The sequence below is a fragment of the Hemiscyllium ocellatum genome, chromosome 4 (genome assembly GCF_020745735.1).
Source record: "Hemiscyllium ocellatum isolate sHemOce1 chromosome 4, sHemOce1.pat.X.cur, whole genome shotgun sequence".
Lineage (NCBI taxonomy): Eukaryota > Metazoa > Chordata > Chondrichthyes > Orectolobiformes > Hemiscylliidae > Hemiscyllium > Hemiscyllium ocellatum.
Window position 1 is genome coordinate 103,586,635 of NC_083404.1, and position 26,061 is coordinate 103,612,695.

The 26,061-nt window shown below is 41.5% G+C and overlaps 2 protein-coding genes across 3 annotated transcripts in view; one reads left to right on the forward strand and one right to left on the reverse strand.

The window, feature by feature from the left end:
- LOC132815041 (transmembrane protein 241-like) overlaps positions 1 to 26,061 on the forward strand; it is a 227,261-nt gene that overhangs the window by 191,215 nt on the left and 9,985 nt on the right. The gene's annotated exons all lie outside the window — the stretch shown is intronic.
- Positions 1 to 26,061, reverse strand: part of LOC132815040 (CDK5 and ABL1 enzyme substrate 1-like) — a 159,520-nt gene that overhangs the window by 46,786 nt on the left and 86,673 nt on the right. For both annotated transcript variants that reach the window (XM_060823700.1, XM_060823699.1), the window contains 2 exons: positions 14,139 to 14,244; positions 4,471 to 4,627 (listed from right to left, as the gene is read on the reverse strand). In XM_060823700.1, the coding sequence (XP_060679683.1) occupies positions 4,471 to 4,627; positions 14,139 to 14,244 (263 nt within the window). The remainder of the gene's footprint in view (positions 1 to 4,470; positions 4,628 to 14,138; positions 14,245 to 26,061) is intronic.

Here is a 26,061-nt window from a genome sequence, read left to right on the forward strand (position 1 = left end):
GAAGGTAGATTTAGGTGAGAATGTGGAGGCAGATTTAGATGAGAAATTGGAGGAAGTAAGCACAGGCATAGACTAGTTGGACTGAATGGTTTTGTTGTCCTATATAATGTAGTCCAATGTAACAGAGCTTAGATTTTACAGCAAAGAGTGAAGAGGCTGCCATTCTTTTCCCTCAGGAGCTGACAGCTGAGGTATAGAGGAGAGTGAAATTATGATGGGGTTCAATAGGGTTGATGTAGCAAGGTATTTCCAGTTATAGGCAAATCCAAAACTTGGAGCCACAAATAAAATATTTAATTACTATTAAATCCAATCATAAATTAAGCAGGAACTTCTTTCACCAAGCGTGTTTAAATGTGAAACTTGAAATAGGAGTTGAGGCAAATAGCACAAATGCATTTAATGGATCAGAAGGACACATTGACAGGTTTAGATGAAGTATAGTGGGACAAGGCTTAGGTAAAGCATTTACACCAAAAGAACTAGGTGAGCCAAATGGCCCCTTCCCATGCTATAAATTCTTATTATGTGCATGCATTAATGTATCTGTGGTGAAATATATACTTATATGTACATTACATATTATGATGCTTCTGAGTTAATGACAGGAATGGAAATTAGGAAATGGAGTAGGCCATTCAGCCCAGCTATTCAATGCGTCAATGTTCCACATCCTACATTCTAGTATCCCATTGATAATCAGAACCCTATCAAGTTCTATCGAAGTTAAAAAAAATTCTAATCCTAGACTTAAATGACATCGTTCTTATTTTCAAAAGTCCATCCTGTTTCTAGATTTCCCTGCCAGGAGAAACATCTTACCTGCTTCTATCCTTTAAATATTTTGCATCCTGTTTAGATGCTCAGGTGTGATATTTAAGCCACCCACCTAAAGTAAACTCATTAAAAATCCAAATCATCAAAAAGGCCAATTATATAATAATAGAAATACTATAGATGTGAGCCTGCTGCAGTTCCAGTAGTTTCACTAAAACTGTGCAACGGCTTTCTGGAATCTATCGGACCGGAAATTAAATATCAAACACAACACAGCCTCCCCTTAAGTCAATCCAATATAGATCGATAAACAATTGCTGGCAGAACATTTTTTCAGTATTCATTTATGGGATGTGGGTGCCGCTGGCTGGCAAGCCAGCATTTATTGCTCATCCCCAGATGTCCTTGAGAAGGTGACAGTGAGCCACCGCTTAACGGTTGCAGTCCCCTTTCTGTAGGTAGACCCACCATACCCATTTGGAAGGGAATTCCAGGATTCTGACCCAGTGACAATAAAGGAATGGTGATACAGTTCTAAATCAGGACAATGAGTGATTTGACGGGGAAAATTTGGAGGTGGTGGTGCCCTCATGTCAAGCACAAATGTTACATTTCGATAGAAGTGATCATGGTTGGGAAAACGCATTGGTGGCTTTCTGCAGTGCATCTTGTAGATGGTACATACTGCTGCTACTCAGTGATGGTGGTGGGGGCCTCAGTGTTCATGGGTGGGTGATGTCAAGCAAGCTGCTTTATGCTAGATGGTCTCAAGTTTCCCGAGTGTGCTGTTGGAGCTGTACTCATGCAGACAAATGGAGAGTATTCCACTACACTCCTGAATTGTGCCTTGTATGTGGAGGACAGGCTTTGGGGGGAGGCAAGTGGTGAGTTATTCGCTAAACTGCTGAATTGCTCTTGTGGCCAAAGCATACACATAGCTGGTTCAGATTAGTTTCTGGTCAACAGTAATCTCCAGGACATTGCTAAAAGGGAGATCCAATGATGGTTACACAATTGAAAAACTACAATTTGTTTTGTGGCAGGAATGACTCCAACTAGCAGAGAGCTTCTCCCACTCACCCCACAATTCCCCCACTCAGTGAAACGTGGTCCTGATGTCAAGGCCTGTCACTCTCAAGTCACTTTTGCAATTCAACTCTCTTGTCCATGCTTGAACTAAGGCTGTAATGAGGACAGGAGCTATATGGCTCTGGCAGACTATAAACTGAACATCAGTGAGCAGGTTATTGCTACGTAAATGCTGCTCGAGTGCACTGTTGATGGTTATCTTCTACCTAGATACTGACAATCAAGAGTAGACAGATGGGCTGGTGTTGCACTTGTGTACTTTGATCATGGTTAGAATTTGATCCAAACTTTGAAAGTTCATGATGTCAGGACAATGCACTCTCATCTGCCAAAATATGTCGATGTTTTCAGATGCTCAGTCAATTTTCTCAGAAGAGAACCAACATCACTCTGAGCTGCCTCAGTGTCAGAAACCCGGGTTTGATTCCAGCCTCGGGCGACTGTCTGTGTGGAGTTTGCATTGTCTCCCCGTGTCTGCATGGGTTTCCTCTCACGGTCCAAAGATGTGCGGGTTAGGTGAAATGGGCATGCTAAATTGTACATAGTGTTAAGGGATGTATAGGTTAGGTGCATTAGTCAGGGGAAATGTAGGGTAATGGGTCTGGTTGGGATACTCTTCAAAAGGGTGGTGTGGACTTGTTGGGCCAAAGGGCCTGGTCTAATTCTAATTCTGTAGCAATTCTAATTCTAACTCCTGCAGAACAACCTTCAATCTGCTTTATGGAAAGTGAGGTCATTGTTCACAAGAGGTTAAGGATCCTTCAGTTCAAGAGGAGCCCTACAGACATCAGACTGTCAGGATCACAGCCCAAGTCCAGGCTCTTCTTCCCAACAAAATGCCATTCTTACAAATCCAATGAGAACACTTTCTGGAAGAACAGTGAAGCCTCCAGATTGGTCTTTAATGGGTGCAGGACAGAGGATAATGCTAAATATAAATACATAAACAAATGTTCAACATAATGATAAGGGGGAAAAAAGATTTGAGACAGGATATTGTGAATGAATCTATAATGAATGACTTTTGATTAAATACAGGAAGCATACCCTAAGTGTTGATGTCAAAGAGACTTTGACAAAGCAAAGAAACCACTTGTAGGATGCAGCCCTGGAGCTATCCTGCAGCTCCTTAGTGTCTGTAGTGATGTAGGGCATACTCACGTAAGCAATAAACTTCAAATTGTCTCTTCAATGAGATTCTTCTAGTTACTGGGGAAAGGAGGGCATAGTCTTATCAGACCATGGGGCTGCTCTCTCATTAGAGAGAGATGACTGCTGAAGGTTTAACCCAAGGGGTCCACTCCTCAGGCGAGGGGAGGGATTGGGAAGAAGAATCCTTTATAATAATCACAGCTGGTATGGGAATTGAACCCAAGCTGTTGGCATTCCTCTGCATCACAAACCAGCAGTCCAGCCAACTGAGCTAACTGACCAGTGAAGGCAGGAGGATATCCTAATCCACACTAATTCTACTTCAGGTGCTAGAGATAGACTTTGGCAGCCAGGACGGGAGTCACTTACTGCAGAACACCCAGGTTCAGACCTGCAGTTGTAGTCTCACTTTTACATGGCTTGTACTGATCAACCGACAATGTCAGAGTCCCCTGATCATTTTACAATCTTGCAGCCTATTGCATTATATCAAACACACACAAAGATTGAATTTTGTATTCTGTCACTTATTTGAACCTTAAGACAACATACTGGGGTGCCACCACTCTGCCCAGAGACATATTGCTGAAACAATATTTCAAAGAGGATGGTACTGAGTGGTTGTCAGATGGCACAAGTTTCAAAAGGAACACAATAGAATGGTAGATAAATATGTTGAAGAGGTACTGGGTCCCACAGATATGGACACACTTACACGGACACAGACATACCACACACACGTCCCTGCTTCAGTTCCAACATTATCAATAGCCAGGACAACAGAGATGCTCCAACTCATATCAGATTAGGAAGGGGTGGGAATTGAATATTAGCACACAGCCCAACTCTCATTCACTATCTGATTATGTCTTTTGAAGTATTCATGTTTGGATGAGGGTAAATGGTGGTCAGAAAAACACTCACTCCTACATGACAGCAGCCACTGAACATGAATGCCTATGGTGCTACCTCAATATTTATCAACACCTTTGGAGGAACAGGAAGAATTTCCAAAAAGAATAGCATTTGGAATCACAACACTGTGTGTCTGATTGCTCTGTTAGTAAGAAACAGGAGGAGGGACATTAGTGAGGAGCATGAATATCCATCACCCATGTCACTAAACATCTGTTTCACTCACAGACTGACTTCCTCCAGTCACATATGGCGACTGAGAAACTAGACCGAAGGAAGCCGAAGTGTACAAACACCCTCAGCTACTTCATTATTCTCACCAGGTCTACCACATAGCATCTTCTACAAAATAAGTCCTTTGGTGACTTTCAGTCCATATGATCTTTACTTCTGTTTCAGTTTCATCCAAGCAGAAGCGGGAGATGTTTTTCTGACAGTTGGTACTTCTTCTAGTTGATTACAATCCTCCTGTGCTTTGCAAGTCTGAAAACTGAAAGAAGTGTAAGTAGCACATGCTTATTCCTGTTAGTTAGTTACCAGTGTCAATGTTTCCTTGGGTACTGTTTGCCCTTCCAAGGGGAAGACTGCGATGGCTGCTGTTCCGAAACTGGGATAATGAAGCTGTAGAATCTATTGTATTCCTCCTGCCACCCAGGACATTGGTTGGATAAAGAAACTGAGTGTACGAAACAGTCTGTGAGGAAGAAGTTTAAAAATATGCATCAGCAAATTTTATCCTGTGCCTTATTCTGCCCGAATTGTCAGCTGCTAGTCTCTGGTATAAAATATAAATGAAGCTGCATTGGTAATGATACAGCCTTATAATTAGTTTCTGAAGTATCATCATTCTTGCAAATACATTTTCATCATTAAAACTTCACTGGTCCTCTCAATGCACTCATACTTTCTCACATTTTGGGAAGAAAGCCATGAATGAAACACTACTAACAAGATATCAGATTACTGCAATTTAAGGAATGTCTGAACTTGTAAAGACAAATATATAAGAAAACCTTCCAACAAATTAAACGATACAAAATTATAATGCTGTTTCAGAGCTGAATTCACTGTGTTAAGTCAAAGTGCTGCTCGCTCTCTCTCTCTCTGCTTTTTTGTGTTGTGTATGTGGATGACAAATAATGATCCTGTACAATTTCATCCATGTTTCTGATCTGAACAGAAATCCTCTAGTAACAAATTGTCCCACTCAGACAGGCCATTAGAATAACAGGTACCAAAACTGAAGATGTCACAGATTAATTTATTGTCCAACATATACTTTTGATGTTTCTCAGGAACACTTCTGTGATGCATTATGTGAAAAGACAGGGAAAACTTAGGTAGTTGTACCCTCAGCAGGAAAGATCATGGAGAGACTTGATCGCGGTTTTAGATTAGATTAGATTCCCTACAGCATGGACACAGACCACACCAACCTTCCGAAGAGTAACCCACCCAGACCCATTTCCATCTGACTAGTGGCCAATTCACCTGACCTGCACATCTTTAGACTGTGGGAGGAAACCGGAGCACCTGGAGGAAACCCACGCAGACATGGGGAGAATGTGCAAGCTCCATACATTTAAGAATTTGAGGGCTTTTGATGGAATAGATGGGAAGAAGCTATTTCCACTAGCAGGACGGTGTAAAACGAGTAAGACCATAAGAAATAGGAGTGGCAGTAAGGCCATTCGGCCCATCGAGTCCATTCCGGCATTCAATGGGCATTTCAACGCCACTTACCTGCACTCTCCCCATATCCCTTAATTCCTTGCGGGATTAAGAATCTATCAATCTCTGCCTTGAAGATATTTAACATCCCAGCCTCCATTGCGCTCAGTGGCAATGAATTCCTACAGGCCCACCACTCTCTGGCTGAAGAAATGTTTCCTCATTTCCGTTCTAAATTGACCCCCTCTAATTCTAAGGTTGTGCCCACGAGTCCTAGTATCCCCACCTGACGGAAACAATTTCCCAGTGTCCACCAGATCTGAACAGAAATGCATCCAAGCCATGCACTTTCTTGTAACTTTCTATTTGATCTCCCCTCAACCCTCTAAACTCTAATGAATACAATCCCAGGATCCTCAGCCATTCATCATATGTTAGACCTACCATTCCAGGGATCATCCGTGTGAATCTCCGCTGGACACGCTCCAGTGCCAGTGTGCCCTTCATGAGGTATGGGGCCCAGAATTGGACACAGTATTCTAAATGGGGTCTAACCAGATCTTTATAAAGTCTCAGTAGCACATCACTGCTTTTACATTCCAACCCTCTTGAGATAAATGACATTACATTTTCTTTCTTAACCACAGACTCAACCTGCAAGTGAACCTTTACAGAATTCTGGACTAACACTCCCAGATCCATTTGTACTTTGGCTTTATGAATTTTCTCACCGCTTATAAAATAGATCATGTCTGTGTTCTTTTTTTCCAAAGTGCAAGACCTCGCATTTGCTCACACTGAATTTCATCAGCCATTTCTTGGACCTTTCTCCTAAACCATCTAAATATCTTTCCGCAGCCTCCCCACCTCCTCAGAACTACCTGCTGTCCACCTAACTTCGTATCATTGGCAAACTTCGCCATAATACCTCCAGTCCCTTCATCCAGATAGTTTATATATAAAGTGAACAGCTGCGGCTCCAACATTGAACCCTGTGGGACACCACTTGTCATTAGCTGCCATTCCAAAAAAGAACCTTTAGTCCCAACTCTCTCCCTTCTGTCAGATAGACAATCCTCAATCCATGCCAGTAGCTCACCTCGAACACCATGGGCCCTCACCTTACTCAGCAGCCTCCCGTGAGGCACTTTATCAAAGACCATTTGGAAGTCTAGGTAGATAACATCCACTGGGTTTCCCTGTTCTAACCTACTTGTTATCTCTCAAAGAATTCTAACAGGTTTGTCAGGCACGACCTTCCCTTATTAAATACATGTTGGCTTGTTCTAATTCAACGCTAATTTAGAAATCTCATCCTTATTTTAGCTATGACTGAGGTTAGGCTAATCAGCCTATAATTTTCCATCTTTTGTCTTGATCCTTTCTTGAACAAGGGGGTTACAGCAATTTTCCAATCATCTCAGACTTCCCCCGACTCCAGTGACTTTTGAAAGATTCCAACCAACACCTCCACTATTTCTTCTGCCACCTCTCTCAGATCTCTAGGACGTAGCCCTTCCGGGCCTGGAGATTTATCAGTTTTTAGACCTTTTAGCTTATCAAGCATTTTCTCCTTTGTAATTGCCACCATACTCAACTCTGCCCCTCGACTCTTCTTAATTGTTGAGATATTACTCAGGTCTTCCACTTTGAAGGCTGACACAACGTATTCATTAAATTTTTCAGCTATTTCCTTATCTCCCAGCACTTGCCTTCCTGCATTAATTTGGAGCAGCTCAATCTCTACTTGTGCCTCTTGTTTGTTTCTTATGTATTAAAAGAAACTTTTAATATCACTTCTAATATTACTGGCTAGCTTACCTTCATATTTGATCCTCTCCTTCCTTATTTCTCTCTTTGTTATCCTTTGTTTTTGTATTCTTCCCAATCTTCTGATTTCCCAGTGCTCTTGGCCACTTTATCGGCTCTGCCTTTTTCTGTGATACATTTCCTGAGTTCCTTTGTCAGCTATGTTGTGTAATTCCTCAAACCTCCCCCCCCCCCCCCCCCTTACTCTTTCTTTTCTTTGGGATGATCCTCAGTACTGTGTCCTCAATTAGACCAAAAACTCTCGCCATTGTTGCTCTGTCTTCTCCACTAGGCTCTGCCTCCAGTCAATTTTCGTCAGTTCCTCTCTCATGCCCCTGTAATTACCTTTATTTAACTGTAACACCGTTGCATCGGATTTTGCCTTATCAAGTTCCCTGAGGATCTTACATGTTGCAATAAACTCATGTGAAACTCTAGAGTTTCTTTGAAACTCTAATGGGCACAGACCCAATTTATTCAAACTGTCTTCATAAGATAAGCCCTTTATCCCAGGAATGAGTCAAGTGAGCCTTCTCTAAACCACTGCTAAAGCAATTATATCCTTTCCCAATAAGCAGACCAAAACTACAAAGTACTCCAAATATGGTCTCACCAAGGTTGTACAACTACAATAACATATCCCTAAATTTATATTCCATTCCTCTTGCATTAATTCCAACATTCCATTCGACTTCCTAATCACCTACAATATCCGCATGCTAATGTGTTGTGACTCACGCACCAAAAACATGCAGACCATTTTGTACCAATGATTTCTGCAACTTTTCTTTATTTAAGTACAATATTTTTGTTCTTCCTGCCAAAGTGGACAACTTCACATTTTGTCACATAACATTCCATCTGTCAAATATTTGCTCATTCACTTAAGCTACCTTGATCCCTCTGATTTGGAGATGCCGGTGTTGGACTGGGGTGTACAAAGTTAAAAATCACTCAATACCAGGTTATAGTCCAACAGGTTTAATTGGAAGCACTAGCTTTTGGGGTGCATTTTACTACCTCTCTACAGCCCTACTTTAACTATTTTGGGGTCTTGGCAAATTCAGCTACCGTACATTCAGTCCCATTATCCAACTCAGGGATAGAGGCTGTAAATAGTTGACAGCTCAGCACTGGTCCCTGCGACCTCCACTAGGTACAGCTTGTCAATCCAAAAAATAAAACCCCACTCATCACTAATGTCTGCTTTCCATTAACTAAGCCAGTCCTTCATTCATCCAAATTCACCCCTACCATGATGTCTTTTTTTTTGCATAGTAACCTTTGGTTATCAAATGCCTTTCAGACATTTATATACACCACTCCTATAGATTCTTATTGATCCATTTTCCTTGATACATAAGAATTAGAAGCAGCAGTAAGCAATGCAATGCCTTGAGCCTGCCCCACTATTTAGTACATTTACGGCTGATCTCAGCTCAGCCTCAACTCCATTCACCTTTCCTGTGTCCACAACACTTCAGCCCATTGTAAATTAAAAATCTCCTAACTGAATTTACTCAACATCCTGACATCCACTACATCTGAGGTGATGAATTCCATTGATACATGAGCATTTTAAAGTAACTGTAATGACGTTAGCCAGGTGGACCTCATAGAATATGTGCTTCCTGATTGGGGTTGTTAATCTGGTCCAATCAGGGAGCACTGGCTGACAGATATAAACAAGAGTGTTTTGATTTAATTCCTGTCCTCCCCTTCACTGTTTGATCACTCAGCATTGCCCTTCGATATGAAGGGCACTGCTTGTCACTGGCCACTCAGGCTTTGCTTCCTGGTGGTGGAAACCCAATAAAGATTCGTGCACTTTGTGTCTTTCACTGTGTCTCACACCTGCACACACACATGGGTGCGGGGGGAAAAAATAAAAGGAAAAAAATAAACAAATGTGTCAGGGTTCTGTTCTCTCGGAGAGCTGGCTCTGAGGGAGCTGGAGAAAGTGAGGACTGCAGATGCTGGAGAGTCGGAGTAGATAAAGCGTGGCTCTGGAAAAAAGCACAGCAGGTCAAACAGCTGGAGAGTTCGGCATTTCAGGCAGGATTCTTCATCAGACCGAAGGGTCCCGCCCAAAACGTAAACTCTACCTGCTCCTCTGATGCTGCCTGACCTGCTGTGCTTTTTCCAGTGTGACACTTCATCGACTTTGAGCAAGTTAGGTAAGTATCGAGAACTCTCCACGTTCAAATAAAGGGTGACTTGGGATACCAGCCTCTGTAGAGTTACTTCAGTAATTTCTCATCAGTTTTAAGTTTGCTACCCCTTATTCTTGCCTCTGTCTTGCTCTGTGTAACACCTTTATTTTAGAAAAATGTCCAAAGCTAAACACAACAACTATAGGCCAATCATTTGATCTTGGTACTGGAAAAGCTTTTAGAAATTATAGTTTGGGACAAATGTGAACTAAATGGAAAATCCACCAAGGATTTGCTACATTCATGTTTCACTAACTTGCTTTCTATTTTAAATGAAAAAAACAGAGGGAATTAATGAGGATCACATCGTTAATATGGTGTACACATCAGGTTTTTGATAAAGTCCTGCATAACATGCTTGCCAGCACAACTGAAGCCCATGCAATAAAAGGGTCAGTGACAGCAATCAATACCAAGTTGGCTAAGCAATAGGAAACAGTGGGATGGAGAACGGTTGTTTCTCAGTCTGGAGCAAGGTGTTCGGTAGGCTTCCTCAGGGGTTGGCATCGGATAAGTTCCTCTCTTGACCTGTTACTCAGACGTTTCTTAAGCTTTACCTGGCTTTCTATCACTGACATTAGCAATGAAGCTCAAGACTAAATTGTCACACCTCTTCCCCACCATGCCCCCTCCTCATAGGAATACACCTCAATTGCACCAAAACTGTTGATTTTTCAACAACAGGTCAGAGTCGCTCCAGTTTAGCCAGAGAAGCTTGGAGTCTACTTTGGAGTCTTAGAATTCTACAGCATGATAAAGGGCCATTGCCCACCCAATCTGTCTCGGTCAAATGCAGCCACCTGACTATTCTAATCACATTTTCTAGGGCTTAGCCCTATGCCATGTATGCATTGCATGTACACATCTAAATACTTCTTACATATTGTGAAGGTTTCTGCCTCTCCCACCCTTTCATACAGTGAGTTCCAGATTTCCACCACCCTCTGGGTGAAATTGTTTTCCTTACAGTGTTTCAAACATGGCACTGCTCTGAAATATGGAGATATTTGTCCCAGTGCCTGTTGTTTTAAGAAAGTTGGAAACAAGTTTGGAATAGATGAGCCACAGACCTCTTTCTGTACTATACAAGACCATACGACATAGGAGCAGAAATTAAGCCATTCAGCCCATCAAGTCTGCTCCGCTATTCAATCATGGCTGATTCAACCCCATTTTCCCATGTTCTCCCCATAACTTTTGATCCCCTTGGCGATCAAGAACTTACCTACCTCTATTTTCAATTTACTCAATGGCCTGGCCTTCACAGCATCCTATGGCAATGAATTCCACAGATTCACCACTTTCTGGCAAAAGAAATTTCTCCTTAACTCAATTCTAAAGAAAATCTTCCCTTTACTCTAAGTCTATGCCCTCGGGTCCTTGTTTCTCCTGCCAATGGAAACATATTCCCAATGTCCACGCCGGTCAGTATTTTGAAAATTTTAGTCAGATTCCTCTATCATCCTTCTATAAACCATCAAGTATAGCCCCAGAGTCCTCAAACATTCTTCATATGTCAACCTTTTCAATCCTGGGACCATTATTGCGAACCTCCTCTGGACCCACTCCATGGCTAATCCATCTTTCCTGAGGTATGAGGCCCAAAATTGCTCATAATACTCTAAATTTGGTCTAAGCCTTATAAAGCCTCAAAGAAGTACATCCCTTGTTTTATATTCTAGTCCTCTCAAAACGAATGGCAACATTGTATTTGCCTTCCTAACTTCCGACTCAATCCGCAAGTTTACCTTAACCTGAGTAAGTATGCAGATAAAACTAAGGTCAGTGAAGGTGTGGATAATTCTGAAGGATGCTGCAGATTAGAGAGGGACAAAGATAAGCCGCAGAGTTGGGTTGAGACATGGCAAACGGAGTAAAATGTAGAAGAGTGTCAAGTGATTCACTTTGGAAGGAGCAACAGGAATAAAGAGTACTGGGCTAATAGTAAGATTCTTGGCAGTGTTGATGAGCAGAGAGATCTTGGTGTCAAAGGACATGGATCCCTGAAAGTTGCCACCTCGGTTGATAGGGTTGTCAAGAAGACATACGGTGAGTTAGCTTTTATTGATAGAAGGATGGAGTTTTGAAGCCACGAGGTCATGCTGCAGCTGAACAAAACTCTGGTGCGGCCGCAATTGAAGCGTTGCGTACAGTTCTGGTCACCGCAGCATAGGAAGGATGTGGAAGCTTTGGAAAGGGTGTAGAGGAGATTTACTAGGATATTGTCTGGTATGGAGGGAAGGTCTTATGAGGAAAAGCCGAGGGACTTGAGGCGGTTTTCGTTACAGAGGAGAATGTTGAGAGGTGACTTAATTGAGACATATAAGATAACCAGAGGGTTAGATAGGGTGGACAGTAACAGCCTTTTTCCTCGGATGGTGATGGCTAACATGAGAGGACATAGCCTTAAATTGAAGGATGACAGATATAGGATACATGTCAGAGGTAGCTCCTTTACTCAGAGAGTAGTAGGGGCATGAAACGCACTTCCTACAACAGTAGGAACTCATCAACTTTAAGGGCAATTAAATGGTCATTGGATAGGCATATAAACTAGAATGGAATAGTGTAGGTTAGATGGGCTTCAGATTGGTTCCACAGGTTGACGCAACATTGATGGCCAAAGGGTCTGTACTGCACTGTAATGTTCTATGAAACCTGGACTACGACTCTCAAGTCTCTTTGCACTTCCGATTTCTGAATTTTCTCCCCATTTAGACAATTGTCCATGTCTCTATTCTTCCTACTACAATTCCAGAAACAGTCCCTTAAAACTGTTTGACCTCACCATTCATAGCCTCGGCCCTAAGAATTCTCTCCCGAAACAGTCACTTGTCTTTTGAAAATCTGTTCTAATATCTTGGTAGTGTTTGATGTTAAGTCTTGCTTAATGTATTGGGTCATTTTACCCCAATACAGACATTTTAGGGGTTTATTTGCACATATTTTCTTCTTGAAACTATACACAAGAAAATTTGCATTGGGAACTCTATATTTGATGCTATTAGAAGCTATTATCGTGGGTTGTGGGAAAGGCTTCTTCGGCAAATCTCAATTTTCCGCAGTGTCTACTATCTACAAAATGGACCGCAAAGATTCAAAGATCCTTAGATAGCACCTTCCAAAGTCAGTTCACAGTCAGTTCTATCTAGAACGACAAGGGCAGCAGATATATGGGTACCTCACCACCTGCAAGTTCCCCTTCATGCTACCCACTACCCTGACCTGGAAATATCATTTTCACTGTCACTGGGTCAACATCCTGGAATCTCCCCCCTAAGGCCATTGTAAGTCAACCTACAAGACATGGACTGCAGCAGTTCAAGGAGGCAGCTCACCACTACCATCTCAAGGACACTGGGGATGGGCAATAAATGCTGGTCAGTCAACATTGCCCATGTCTCATGAGTCAATACAAAAATCTCACTTGAGGTCCAAAGCAAAACAAACTCCACAACTTCAAGCATGCCTATCCAGAATACTTTTTAAGTGAGCAATATCCTTAATAAAGATAGATGATGTGCTGACTTTAAATTTCCAGAATTCCCTAGATATGGTGAATTCTGTTAGATTGGAAAATAGCTAATGTAACATCTTTACTTAAAACAACACAGACACAGAAAGTTATAGGTCAATGAACTATCATGGGAAAGTTATTAGAAACTATTATTAAAGATTTAATCACAGGTTATGTGGAAATGTCCAGGAATTCAAGAAGAATCAACATGGTTTGCTGAGAAGGAAATTGTATTAAATCCATTTGTTGGGATTACTTTGACCAAGTAACATGTTCTCTGGATAAAGGGGAGCCGATGGATGCACTGTATATTGATGTCCAGACAGTATTTCATAAGGAGCCACATCTAAGTTTGTGGGCGGCACGGTGGCACAGTGGTTAGCACTGCTGCCTCACAGCGCCTGTAGACCCGGGTTCAATTCCCGACTCAGGCGACTGTCTGTGTGGAGTTTGCACGTTCTCCCCGTGTCTGCGTGGGTTTCCTCCGGGTGCTCCGGTTTCCTCCCACAGTCACAAAGATGTGCAGGTCAGGTGAATTGGCCAAGCTAAATTGCCCGTGTTAGGTAAGGGGTAAATGTGGGGGTATGGGTGGGTTGCGCTTCGGCGGGTCGGTGTGGACTTGTTGGGCCGAAGGGCCTGTTTCCACACTGTAAGTCTAATCTAAAAAAAAAATCTAAGTTTACTGCAGAAAATGAAAGTTATTGCTGTTGAGAGTAGTATATTAACTTTGATAGAAGATTCAAGAGTGTGGTGCTGGAAAAACACAGCAGGTCAGGCAGCATCCAAGGAGCAGGAGAATCGAAGTTTCCAGCAAGAGCCCTTCATTAGGGATGACCTCAGGAATGATTCACCTGGTCCTCAGATGCTACCCGACCCTCTGTGCTTTTCCAGCACCACACTCTCGACTCTGATCGCCAGCATCTGCGGACCTTACTTTCGCCTAATACACAGAAGGTTGGCTGGCTAATAGGAAACATAGACTCAGTCATACCCACCTTGCCATCAGCACCAAGTTCCACTCCTTCAAGACCAATCACCATCTCTTTGACACCAATGCCACCTGAAGAATGCCTCTGCCTCCCGCCCTCAGCTTTCAGATCCCTGAAAATATAGAATCACTACAAATCACTCATAGCAGAGGGTCAAAAAAAACAGAGTGCATGCAACTTTCTCCCTTTGTCTGTGCAGACCTATAGTAGATAGATCTTGTAGCAAAGCAAACCAGTTCATTCTGCATTCATAACCAAGACTGATTACACTGTAAGTTCCTTTCAGTTGACACCATATGGAGGCTTTAAGCTTCTCTTCCCCTGAAATCACTGACTCATGTGGAAATTTGATTCTACGACGGTCAGTAACCCTCCCTCCCCTCAACTTCATGTAATGGTCCTGATTTTAATAAATGAGGCAGAGTGGTGTTGGAAAATGGGGCAGAGTGCACACTTGGCCTCAAGAGGAGGACAGACAGGCCTGCCGTCAACAGACGCATCTGGACATAACCAGAGTCCAAGGTGAGTGGAAAGGGTAGTTCTGTCTGGGTGAACGGAATGGGGCTGGGGATAACACAGGGCAAAAGGAGAAGAGAGGCCCAAAAGGAACTTAAAATTAGCTTTTTTTAAGGATTCCACTGCCCACTGGGCCTCTTCCAGACCATGGCCTAGCTCCTATTAAGACTGGGCTGAGAGTGGGAACAGTCACAGGGGAAAGATCGGGATGAAATTAGAACTTAGCAACAGGCTTTTTAAATTTGGGGATGGGGGCAGTACCTCAGAAAAATCTTGACTTGAACCAGAGCCTGCCCACACACATTTACATTCCAGCAGGATCAGACAGAAGCAAGGACACTGCCATCAGCATCACTCCACTTCTTGCCAGGGCAGTTGTACTGATAATGCCAGACCCAACAGTAACTCAGCACAGAGTAAAACATATCCCTTTCCTTTCACAGTCTAATAACTAGTGAATAAAAGCAGAACCAAGTGGGAACAGAGTTAAAGGTTTCTCGAGATTTTGGTGACAGAAAAGCAATTTGAAAACAAGGTACTGTGAAGATGGCTGCAATTTCTCAGAAGCTATTAATTTTTTCTGAAACGTTTCTGTTGTTAAAAAAAAGCCTTTCGCTGGAGAATCTATCAACATTGCTACAGTTGTAAAACATCCTCATCATCAGCAAAAGCGAATGACAGATAATTGTTAATATTGCTCTCTGTACAGTCGTCTGGCATTCATCATGTGATGAAAAGTATTAGCTTTCAAAGCTCTGGAAATAACATTACACATTTGTGAACAAATAAATTTTATTACTTCCCAATACACAATGAACATTACCTGTTAAATTACCACACAGCGCCTTCACAATATTCATGCTCTTGGCTCACACATAAAGAACAGCTATTTAGACAAAGGGGCACATCATGCAAATATGACATGAATTTCTGTAAGCTTATAATTACCGAAGAAACTACAGCTCCTCATAACTGTACCAGTGATTGGCCCACTCTGATCCCTCTGCATATTCTCAAATTGTTTCATTTTTTAGGTACTTATCTCTTGCCTTCTGAACTGTTGAAGTTAATTTGGCTTCTTGTATGCAACCCCATCACATATAACAGGCATAGATATGTCAGAATGCAGTAGCCAGATCTAAGTAATAACATTATGCTGGCATTTTAAAGAATGTAATGAGATACTTAATCATATTAGGCATGTAATAAAAGGCAATGCTGAAGGCTACTAAGTGCAGGTTGAAGTAAAGTTATGACAAAGGTGTATAAAATATAAATGAAGCATTCAGCAAGACTATTGCACATACTGGACCCACAACCTGGCTGTAGCCATCAAGAAATACAGTAAATCCCACCAGTTAGAAACAAGACATTACAGGTAGAGTACCTCCGCAAGATGCAGAGAAGAAGGAAAACATACAAATATAACCACCTTTCAAACAGCGCAAATGTCATATACACAGTGAAAGATAGGCTGTTCTCTTTAAAACATTTGAGGTCCAATCCAGTGGGAAAGCACAATGGTTTTCAGCTAGGACTCATGCAGCAATAGAGAAGCTATAGCAGGCACCTATGGAATTGATACTTATGCAAATAAATTTTGGTGTTCACTTTCTAAGTCTAATACAAGGATTACCCTTTTTCAAGGTGGATGCTTTAAGTGGTGGAGATTCATATGTATTCCATAATGTAATAGCCCACTCTTTTAATTTCTTGCCCATGATGCTTCTTGTCCAAATCTAGACAGAATGCTGCATGGACTGATCAAACATGTTTAACTGTTGAGATACTTCCAAGAAGAAAAGAAATGATATTTCCTGCAGCCACCTTCACAAACCGATGGTTATTTCGATAAAGCCCCATTTAATAAATTTCATAAATCTTTACTATCATAACTCAAGTGCTGAGTATGGAACTGCCCCATTAGCTGTGCTTGATCCCTGAATTGGGCTGTGAGACTAGATTTCAGACAGGGAGCTGTCTCAGTAAGTATCCAGGCTAACAGGGGAAGGACCATCCAGAATTTCTGTCAGTAGAATGCACAGTTCAGAACATGATCAAGTTCAGATGTAATGCATCCATGGTCAAATAGCCTGTCAATATTCATCATCCAGGGACAGATGTGAAGAACTACCACTGAAGTGAAAGCAGAAAAAATACATATCGTATGTCACCATGAATGACCATCACCTGAGTAGGAAAGAAGCGAACAGAAAAATAGCAAAGAAGAAAAAAAGTTGAAGTCCAGTAAGGTTGACTTAACTTGACATCCAGAATTGGACACTAGGAATGTCAGATCAGCCACGATCCTATGAAATAGAGGACAGGCTCAAGGGGCTGAATGGCCTGCCCCGTTCCTATTCCTTTTGTTCTTATCCCATGAACTGGACTTCTCCACCAACCTGAATATCGAATATCCCCCTCGGACATCAGTGTTCCTGCACAAAATACCAACGTTGCCAGTCTGCAGCGATTGCGAAAGAACTGGCTGAAGACTGATGTATTATTCCTGCAGCATTTACAGCAAAAGGACTCAAAAGGTGTAGAGGCTCCACAAGTTGCAGGACATGTCAGGCCGTGGTTTTGTTCAATTTCTACTGTTACCACCATCTATAAAGGGCTAGCTAGCAGTTTTGATTAAGCAACAGCTTTGGACTCCAGTGTGCGCGAGGTAACACGAATTTTACTGTATTGTGGAGCCAGGCTAACCTTAACACAGAAATGTGTGAGGAGACAAACAGCTTCCATGTTAAAACAATCACAGTTATGATCATTAAAATGTCTGATAGCTGACTATGTTTTCACAACCACAGCATCATTTTTAGTCAACATTGGAAAGTGAAAATGGATGAACTCTCCCTTACCAAGGAGTCAAAGGGGTGTCTTTTCTCTTGTCAACAATTAGGCTGTTGAGAGAATAGTGTTTCCTATTTTCCCTAAGGTGACCGCATTTTAATACCTTTGCACATTCCCAGAGTGAAAATTACAAGAGCTGTGGGTGAGGTTTAAAACTGCCCTGAGAAAGTGAAGGCCTAACAGTTTACAGGCTGCTGCGAGGGCAGCAATTGGGCCTCAGACAACCAAAGGAAAGAAAATCCCACCCATTTCATGGGGCCTCCCAGCAATCAAATCTCAATCTAAACCTTCAGCCGCTATATCTATCTCAGAGCTTGTGACGCACAGTTTCTAAACCCTGAAACAGGGAGTAAAGGATAAGACACGGCTTTCAAAAAGTGCCTTTCACAAGCTCGAATACCACAAGGATTTCCGATCCACACATACTTAGTGAAGTAGTCGCTGTTGTAATGTAAAATTCAACTTGCACACAGCCCTAATATAAATGATGAGGCAACCTGTTAATTTGGTGAGACCTGAAGGATAATTATTGGTCAAGATACTGGGGAGAACCACCCCTCCTTTCTTCAAATATTGCGCTGGGACCTTCTACATCCCATTTAGACAGGACCTTGGTTTAATGTGTCAACAGAAAGGAAGGAAACTCAACTGTGCAGCACCCTGTCAGCATTTCACTGGTGTACTGTGCAGGGTTAAGTGCTCAACAGATTGGGACCTGAAGCTACAACTTCATTACTCAGTGGCAAGAGCACAATCACTGAGCAAAAGCCAAGACAAATCAGTTTCGTTAGTAAACGAACATTTTAAAATGGTAGATTTCTGTAATTTTGTTGCCAGCTAGTGAATTCCACCCAAACTTTACTAAACGGGAAATCCCCCAGCCTCCCCCACTGGAGGTCAGTGCACTTCTATTCTAAAGGACACAGATCTATTACTTCAGCCCCTTGCAGGCTGCTCCTCAGGATTCTGGGAAGGTTAATATTTCCTGACTTCCAGTCACATTGATGGAGCCAACATTCTGTTCGTGCTGGTTCTCAGGTGTGGAAAGGAGAGGTTACATAAGCAAGATCCAGGAATTATGAGCAAGATCCAGGAATTGTGTGAAATACAATTACTAGAGAAATGATGTGCAAAGCCTGCTCATTAATTTCCTAATGTTTAGTCTACATCGCAACCTGTGGAGTTTGATAGCACTCGATGTGCCTCCTGCAATCTCCTGGGATTTCCGCCACAGCTTTAATAGATCTGGCATTGTTATGCTTGTGCTTCATAACATGGATATGCACAAAGTAGTGTAATGTTGTTGTAGTGCTCCCACAGAAGAAATGCTAATAATATTGTTCTGGTTGGATGGAGGCTGATTGTTTCAAGATAAAAATGCACAAGATGATTGATGATGGATTGTACAGAAACAAATGGCAGCAATCAAAGTACTGCCTAATATTAAACTGTTCACTGTCTGGTGAGTGGTATATTGAACGTGGGATGGAATCTTAACATACAGCTTTTCATTTTTATTTGAAGCATCTGGGAGCAGTCTCTGGTGGGGTTCCCTGACCTCCCGCTGTAATTAGCACCATGAGGAAGGAAGAATTGTACTGGAAAAGCAATAACCTTGATTTCTCATTTCATTCTTGGGGGCGGATACCTTAATTCAACTTGGTTGCGCAGTTGGAATTCAGTTCCAAGATCATAATTCCTTGGTCAATACAGAAATTGAATGTCATGCTGCACATAAATACATCGCTCAGCTGTGGTACATCAGTGCCCCCAGTGGCAACAGGGAGTAATTAAAGCATGGTCAGTTTTACATTAACAGTTCTCACCATAAATGCAACAATCAGAAATTTATAACCAGAAACAAAAACCGACAGGACATATATACAGCTGTGAAATTTCTGTTATGAAAAACAGGTTGATCGATCATCCCCTTTCTGGCCTGAGACACCGAATTAAGTGACAGTTTAAACAAATGCAAACAATGATATCCTCCGTTGTGCTGGGCTCAACAGCTGAAACACCACCCTTCAGAAAATTCAACCTAGATGGCCAGGTCATGTCTCCCACAGAGACTCCCACAAGTACATTTCCAGTCGCAAACTATCTCAGGGCAAACAACATCAAGGTAGTTATTACAATCAAAGAGCATCCCCTAAAAAGGTCTTCCCTAGTTACTGCATTGGTTTTGTTGGGACAGCACTGCAGTAACTGGCTCATGTCTAAGCAAGTATTGAAATTTGGTTAAGCCTATTTACACACCATCTCTAGATCGGACCTGCAACATTCAACATATCCAATAGAGATTTGGCCAGTATTTCTATTTTTCAAATCAAATGTTGCTCAGTATCCTTTCCTAATAGCAATGAATGTCCCTTGTGCTGTTTTCCTTTAGATTTCAAACTCCGAAGTGCCTTCAGGAATCTGAGTGTCCCTTGGACCTCTCAGCAGACTTGACAAATACATGTCTTCACTGGTCCTCACCTTCAAGCCATTTTTCTCTTATTTCAGTCACTCAGTGCCTACCCATTTTTAGTTAGTTGAAGTCAGCTAAAGCTCCGCTTTCTCAGCAGCTTCACATGATTGTCGGAGGTATTTCACAGCTCTGCTATCTTAGTTATGACAAATTCTGTGCACACATCTTCAATGTTCCCAGAGCTGTGCTTCTCTTTTAGTAATTCCAACCCTCAGCAGTCAATTTTCCTTTCACTGGCTTCAGCTCCCTCTACACCAATCTGCAACTGAACACTGCTCCTGATTCTTATGGTATTGGATTACTGGAGAAACCTTTGCCATATTGGCTGGGCCCTTGATAACTATCCCGTCAGCTTTTCTAGCCTTCCCGTGACATGCGCTAAGTCAACAGGAAATAACCAGATAACCTTGAAGGCATACTATAACCCTCCTCATGTAACATCATAGCCTTCTCTCAGTCACCCTAATGCATTGCTTTTTGTTTTTTTGCCGGACTCCGAGTTTGTTGTTACAGTAACCAGGAGTGCAAATGATCACCAAAGCAGAGTTTCAGAATCCCTAGAGTTATGAAAAGGAGTAGTGAAACAACTTGCAGTTTGCCCACAGATTTGCACACGTTACAAAACATATAATTAGTAGTTTTATTGCAGTTCTTCAATTTCCTTATGAGACTAAATTGAATGGGGGTGTGGCATAGCAGTTTTAATTGGATTATAGATCATTGGATGGCCTCATTGACCAAATAGTGTTTAACTCTTTATTATTTTATTACATTCATAACAGTGCAGATCACCTCCACTTAAGGAGGCAATCATTTATACTAGTCAAAAAACAGTATAAATGAATAACTAATTCGCATTGTGATCCAATTTGAAAGTTTCCAGTTATTACATAACTTCAGGCAAGAAAAGTCATGCTTGCTGTATACAAATGAAGCACACAATTCATCAATTTTTTTCTACTTTTTGTAAACAGTGTATATAAAGTAGTCAGGGCCAACTCAGAAGATAAATACCATTGTCTCTTGTAGGATTATATCTGCACTGTGTTGGAAAATTCCATACTGCAGAAAGTCTAAGAAACATTCTCTGAAACTCTGCTTCTAATCCAATATGATGCCAAAAGATTTAATTGAGTTCTCTGTCCTAGTAACGCAGCAGTTTGCCACTTTTCAAATTGCGAATTTGTTTGTTACCACTCAGTGCTATGCTTCTTATAGAAGGTTAATGGTTCAAGTTCATTTGAGGCATTACTGAGATCAGACCTCAGTTGCTGCAGGGCACCTACTGGAGGGGAGGTCGGAAGACTGGAAATAATAAAGTCCTCGATGAAGTCTAAGGACCAACAGAAAGAACGACCATTCAGCTAGGGGGAATCAGGAAACTGCTGACACTGACAAGTAACAAAGTAGTTCGACTAGGGTCTAACAACCAGTGGAAATCTCCGATTAATCATGTTGCTATCTGCTACAAGCAGTTGGGACTATATTTCTGCAGTTGTCTGGTTACTGCATTATTAGCCACTGATGTCCGATTACTGAACAACAATGAAAACCGTTAGAATTGGTGCAGTAGTAGTGTCCAGACCACTGAGCCAGGAGACCTAACATTTCTGATCAAGCTGCTTCAACATTTCAACTCCCCCTCCCACTCTGCCGAGGACATGGAGGTCCTGGGCCTCCTTCACCGCCGCTCCCTCACCACCAGATGCCTGGAAGAAGAACGCCTCATCTTCCGCCTCGGAACACTTCAACCCCAGGGCATCAATGTGGACTTCAACAGTTTCCTCATTTCTCCTTCCCCCACCTCACTCTAGTCCCAAACTTCCAGCTCAGCACTGTCCCCATAACTTGTCCGGACTTGTCCTACCTGCCTATCTTCTTTTCCACCTATCCATTCCACCCTCTCCTCCCTGACCTATCACCTTCATCCTCTCCCCCACTCACCCACTGTACTCTCTGCTACTTTCTCCCCACCCCCACCCTCCTCTAGCTTATCTCTCCATACTTCAGGCTCACTGCCTTTATTTCTGATGAAGGGCTTTTGCCCAAAACGTCGATTGCGTTGCACTTTGGATGCTGCCTGAACTGCTGTGCTCTTCCAGCACCACTAATCCAGAATCTGGTTTCCAGCATCTGCAGTCATTGTTTTTACCTAAAAAATATAAAAACAGGCTCTGAAAATCCTCAATGAGATGATGGTGAAACACACCAATGTTCTTGTGGTGGAAGCTATAACACTGCTGTCACAGTAAACTAGCCACCAGTATAAAGCCCTTCTACTGTGAAGTCCAACATATGCCTCATTACTATCACGTACTCTAAGAGGGGGACAGTAGTTATAATCTCTACAAGGTATTGGAGGAAATGCCCAGAAATTGCAAAAAAATTGCACTTTTGATACAGAGTCAAAATACCAGAATGCTGGAAATTTGAAATGAAACCTGAAAATGACGGATTTCCTAAGTCAGTCTGTGGTGGCATTATAAGAGTTAGCATTTCAGGTTAATGATCCAAGTTAGAACTGTGCCAGAGTTATAAGGAAATCAAGATTCCCTGAGGAATTTGAGGGGCATTAGGTACAGCGTATGCAATGGTCTATTGCAGTGGCCTGGGGGTGTTGTGCACAACATGCACATTATACAAATAATTTACAATGAATGCTTAAAAATACAGGCGACAATATTTTTCCACTATAATTCAGTTCCCTTTATTCCATTTCACTAGGTACCATGCTGTTGATCTCCAAACCACAACCACTTCCATCTCAAAGGACAGGAACATCACATTCAGTTTCTCTCCAAACCACTCAACATCCTTACTTGGAAAAACATCTCCATTCCTGCACTGTTGCTGGGTCAAAATCCTGGAATTCCCTCCATAACGGCATTGTAGATGTCCACACACAAACGGATTGTAGCGGTTCAATGATGCAGTTCGTCACCATCTTCTCGAGGGCAACTAGGAATGGACAATAAAAAGCAGGCCAGAAACATTCCCGCCCCATGGATAAATATGGAAATTTCAATCACCGGATTGGAAAGTGATCAGCTGCCAATTTACTTTGAAAGTTGTTGCTGCTAGTCTGTCAATGCTCCATTTTCCAAAGATTCTAATTTTCACCACAACATCACCACTGAAACCAAGTTTTGCAATTCTAACTCATTCATCCCCAGATCTCAAAACAATAGATTTGCTTTGGCCATCCCTTACTTCAGGAATTTAAAAACACAAGCTTTGTACGCCCTAGTCATTACCCACTGTTTCAGTGGAAATACTACTGCAGTGCTCCAGCAAGGCTCAATGCTAGCTGGAAGAACCAATCACTCATCTTGTGCTTAGGTACATTATAGCCTTCAACATTTAACAATAAGTTTAACAATTTCAGAAAGTGAAAACCCTCTTCTTTGCTCGTTAACTGTCCCAAAGCCCTAGCTCCTGTTGGCATGTTAATCCACTTTCAACCATTTATACTTCGCATTAGCAACCTACTAGCAATCATCTCTTTCAGCTATTTCTGTTTACCTAACCCTTCTCTCTCTCTCTCTCTCTCTCTCTCTGTGTATGGGATCCATGTATACTATTCTCATCAACCCAACCCTAGCCCCATCCTTTCATCCATATATTATCCTTCCCCAGCTATTTTCAGTTCTAACAAAAGGTCACTTGATTCAAAACATTAATTGCAGCATTTTCCATTTGAGTGACATTGATTCACCTTGTTTCCCTTCACTCCATTCAATTCTGCACTTGAGCCCCATCCCAGCACTAAACAAGATACTCCAGGCAAACACTTCAGCGTAGCACAAACAGAATGCTGCCTTTATAGGTGGCTTCAACTTGTTTTACAACAATCAATGCCATTAAAGAATTAAAAGCACAATACAAAGAGCCCAGAGTTCCCCATGTGCCCTGGCTAAGTGCCTTTCCCCACAAGTACAAAAAAAACACAATCTGATGTTATTGCCATTTGTGAGATCTTGCTGTACACAAACAAGAGTGCACACTCTCCACTTCAGTTAGTTTGTTGCTTATGAAGCACTTTGAGGCTTTTTTTTTAAATAAATCCATGTGCTACACCAGACTGTTCTGAAAAAACAAGACTAAAAGTGTAAGAAATTGTTACCTTCCAATAGTGGCCACTGCTTTCATGTCTACTGCTGCTAATTTGAGGATAATAAGGAATGAAGTCTCCTTCTCCAGTCTATCTTCAATGTTCAACATTCAGACCCACTTTGGCCTGACAGTGGTGCAAAGTGTATCCCAGTTTAAGTACCATGCAATGGACAGCAGAACACACTGTTTCCATGGTGCACTCCATGCAAGCCTAAATAACATCTCAGTATTTGTCAATAAGCCTTCAAATTAAAACGTTATTTTAAGTCTTGGTTTTTTTTGGGGAGTCCAAAAATCATAGCTAAGTTTTGTTTTGCAGATGATTTTAATGTTTGTTTTGTCTGCTGATTTAGGATGATATCATGCACATTAATGTTTTGTGACCAGAAGCAGACATTATGAGCTTGAAATAGGTTGGTTTTGTCTAAACATACATTTTTTTTGAAACATTAAGGAGGTAGTAACTTTTGAGCGCATTATCCTTTTCCGCAACAAGTGAAGCCTGTATTTTACTGCCTGAAAATTAGAGGATATGTTTGACTACATAACAACAGTGAGTACATTTTTTTTGTCGGTAAGGCATTTTGAGGTGACCCAGCAATGTGATAAAGCAATACTGAAGAGCAAGTTCTTATTGTTTGTTGGATTTCTTTTCGCAGTTTCCGTCAACTCCTCAAAAACCAAGAGGTCTTTAAAAATGTCTGCCTCGATGGAATGGAGTAGTTGTTTTTGAAAGAATAAGTGATGTGTTAGTAGTAAAATGAATCCAATTTGTTAATTAAATGTAACAAATACAGCATACAATATCAAGCCATAAAACAGATTTATCTAAGAAGAAAAAAAAACTGTTTTCTCCATCCTTTAAGTCATTCCATCTACATTTATTTGTTTCTCCTATTGTAAATATGTTCCATACGAAGGCCTCTCCTTCTCAACCTGTCTCCTTGGCTGAGGTGTGGAGACCATTATCATCACCAGAGAGCACAGCCTTGTGGTCTGGGACCTTTGGTTTTGCGTTCTACTCACAATTTCAACTCTTTAAAGATGTGCAAGAATAGCATTATTTATGATCTCAGGACATTCCAAAAATGCTTTACTAACAATAAAGTACTTTAGAATATATCGCCATTGATGTGATGTAGATACAAGGGAAGCCAAAATGCAAGGATCTACAAAATGGGAAAAATGAAAAGATTCGCTGCCTCAGTAACGTTGGTAGGGATAACCATTAGCTGGCATATCAATGATCTGGAGATGCTGGTGTTGGACTGGGGTGTACAAAGTTAAAAATCACACAACACCAGGTTATAGTCCAACAGGTTTAATTGGAAGCACACTAGCTTTCGGAGCGTCGTTTCTTCATCAGGTGGTAGTGGTCAGCTCAATCCTAACACACAGAATTTATAGCAAAAATTTACAGTGTGATGCAACTGAAATTATATATTGAAAAATTGATCTTCTGTTTAGCCTTTCATCTGTTAGAATGCAGTGATAGTTTTACTTCTTTCATGTGTAAATCACATGAATTCATGTAAAACTTCGTTATCTCACTTTTTAGATTAAAATCAATCTAAGCACCATGGCATAGACTGAGGACACAGGGGGCTAACACCTTCAACATATTGTCTAGCTATCACCATTGTTAACAGTTAACCAGAGAATGCAACTTTTTAAAAAAAGGTTTTGTGATTTACACATGAAAGAAGTGAAACTATCACTGTATTCTAACAGATGAAAGGCTTAACAGACAATCATTTTTTCAATGTATAATTTCAGTTACATCACACTAAATTTTTGCTATAAATTCTGTGTTAGGATTGAGCCCTCCACTACCACCTGAAGAAGGAGCGTCGCTCCAAAAGCTAGTATGCTTCCAATTAAACCTGTTGGACTATAACCTGTGATTTTTAACCTGGCATATCAAGGTTAACTTTACTGTTCTTTCTGAAAATAACATCAGTGCAGCTAATG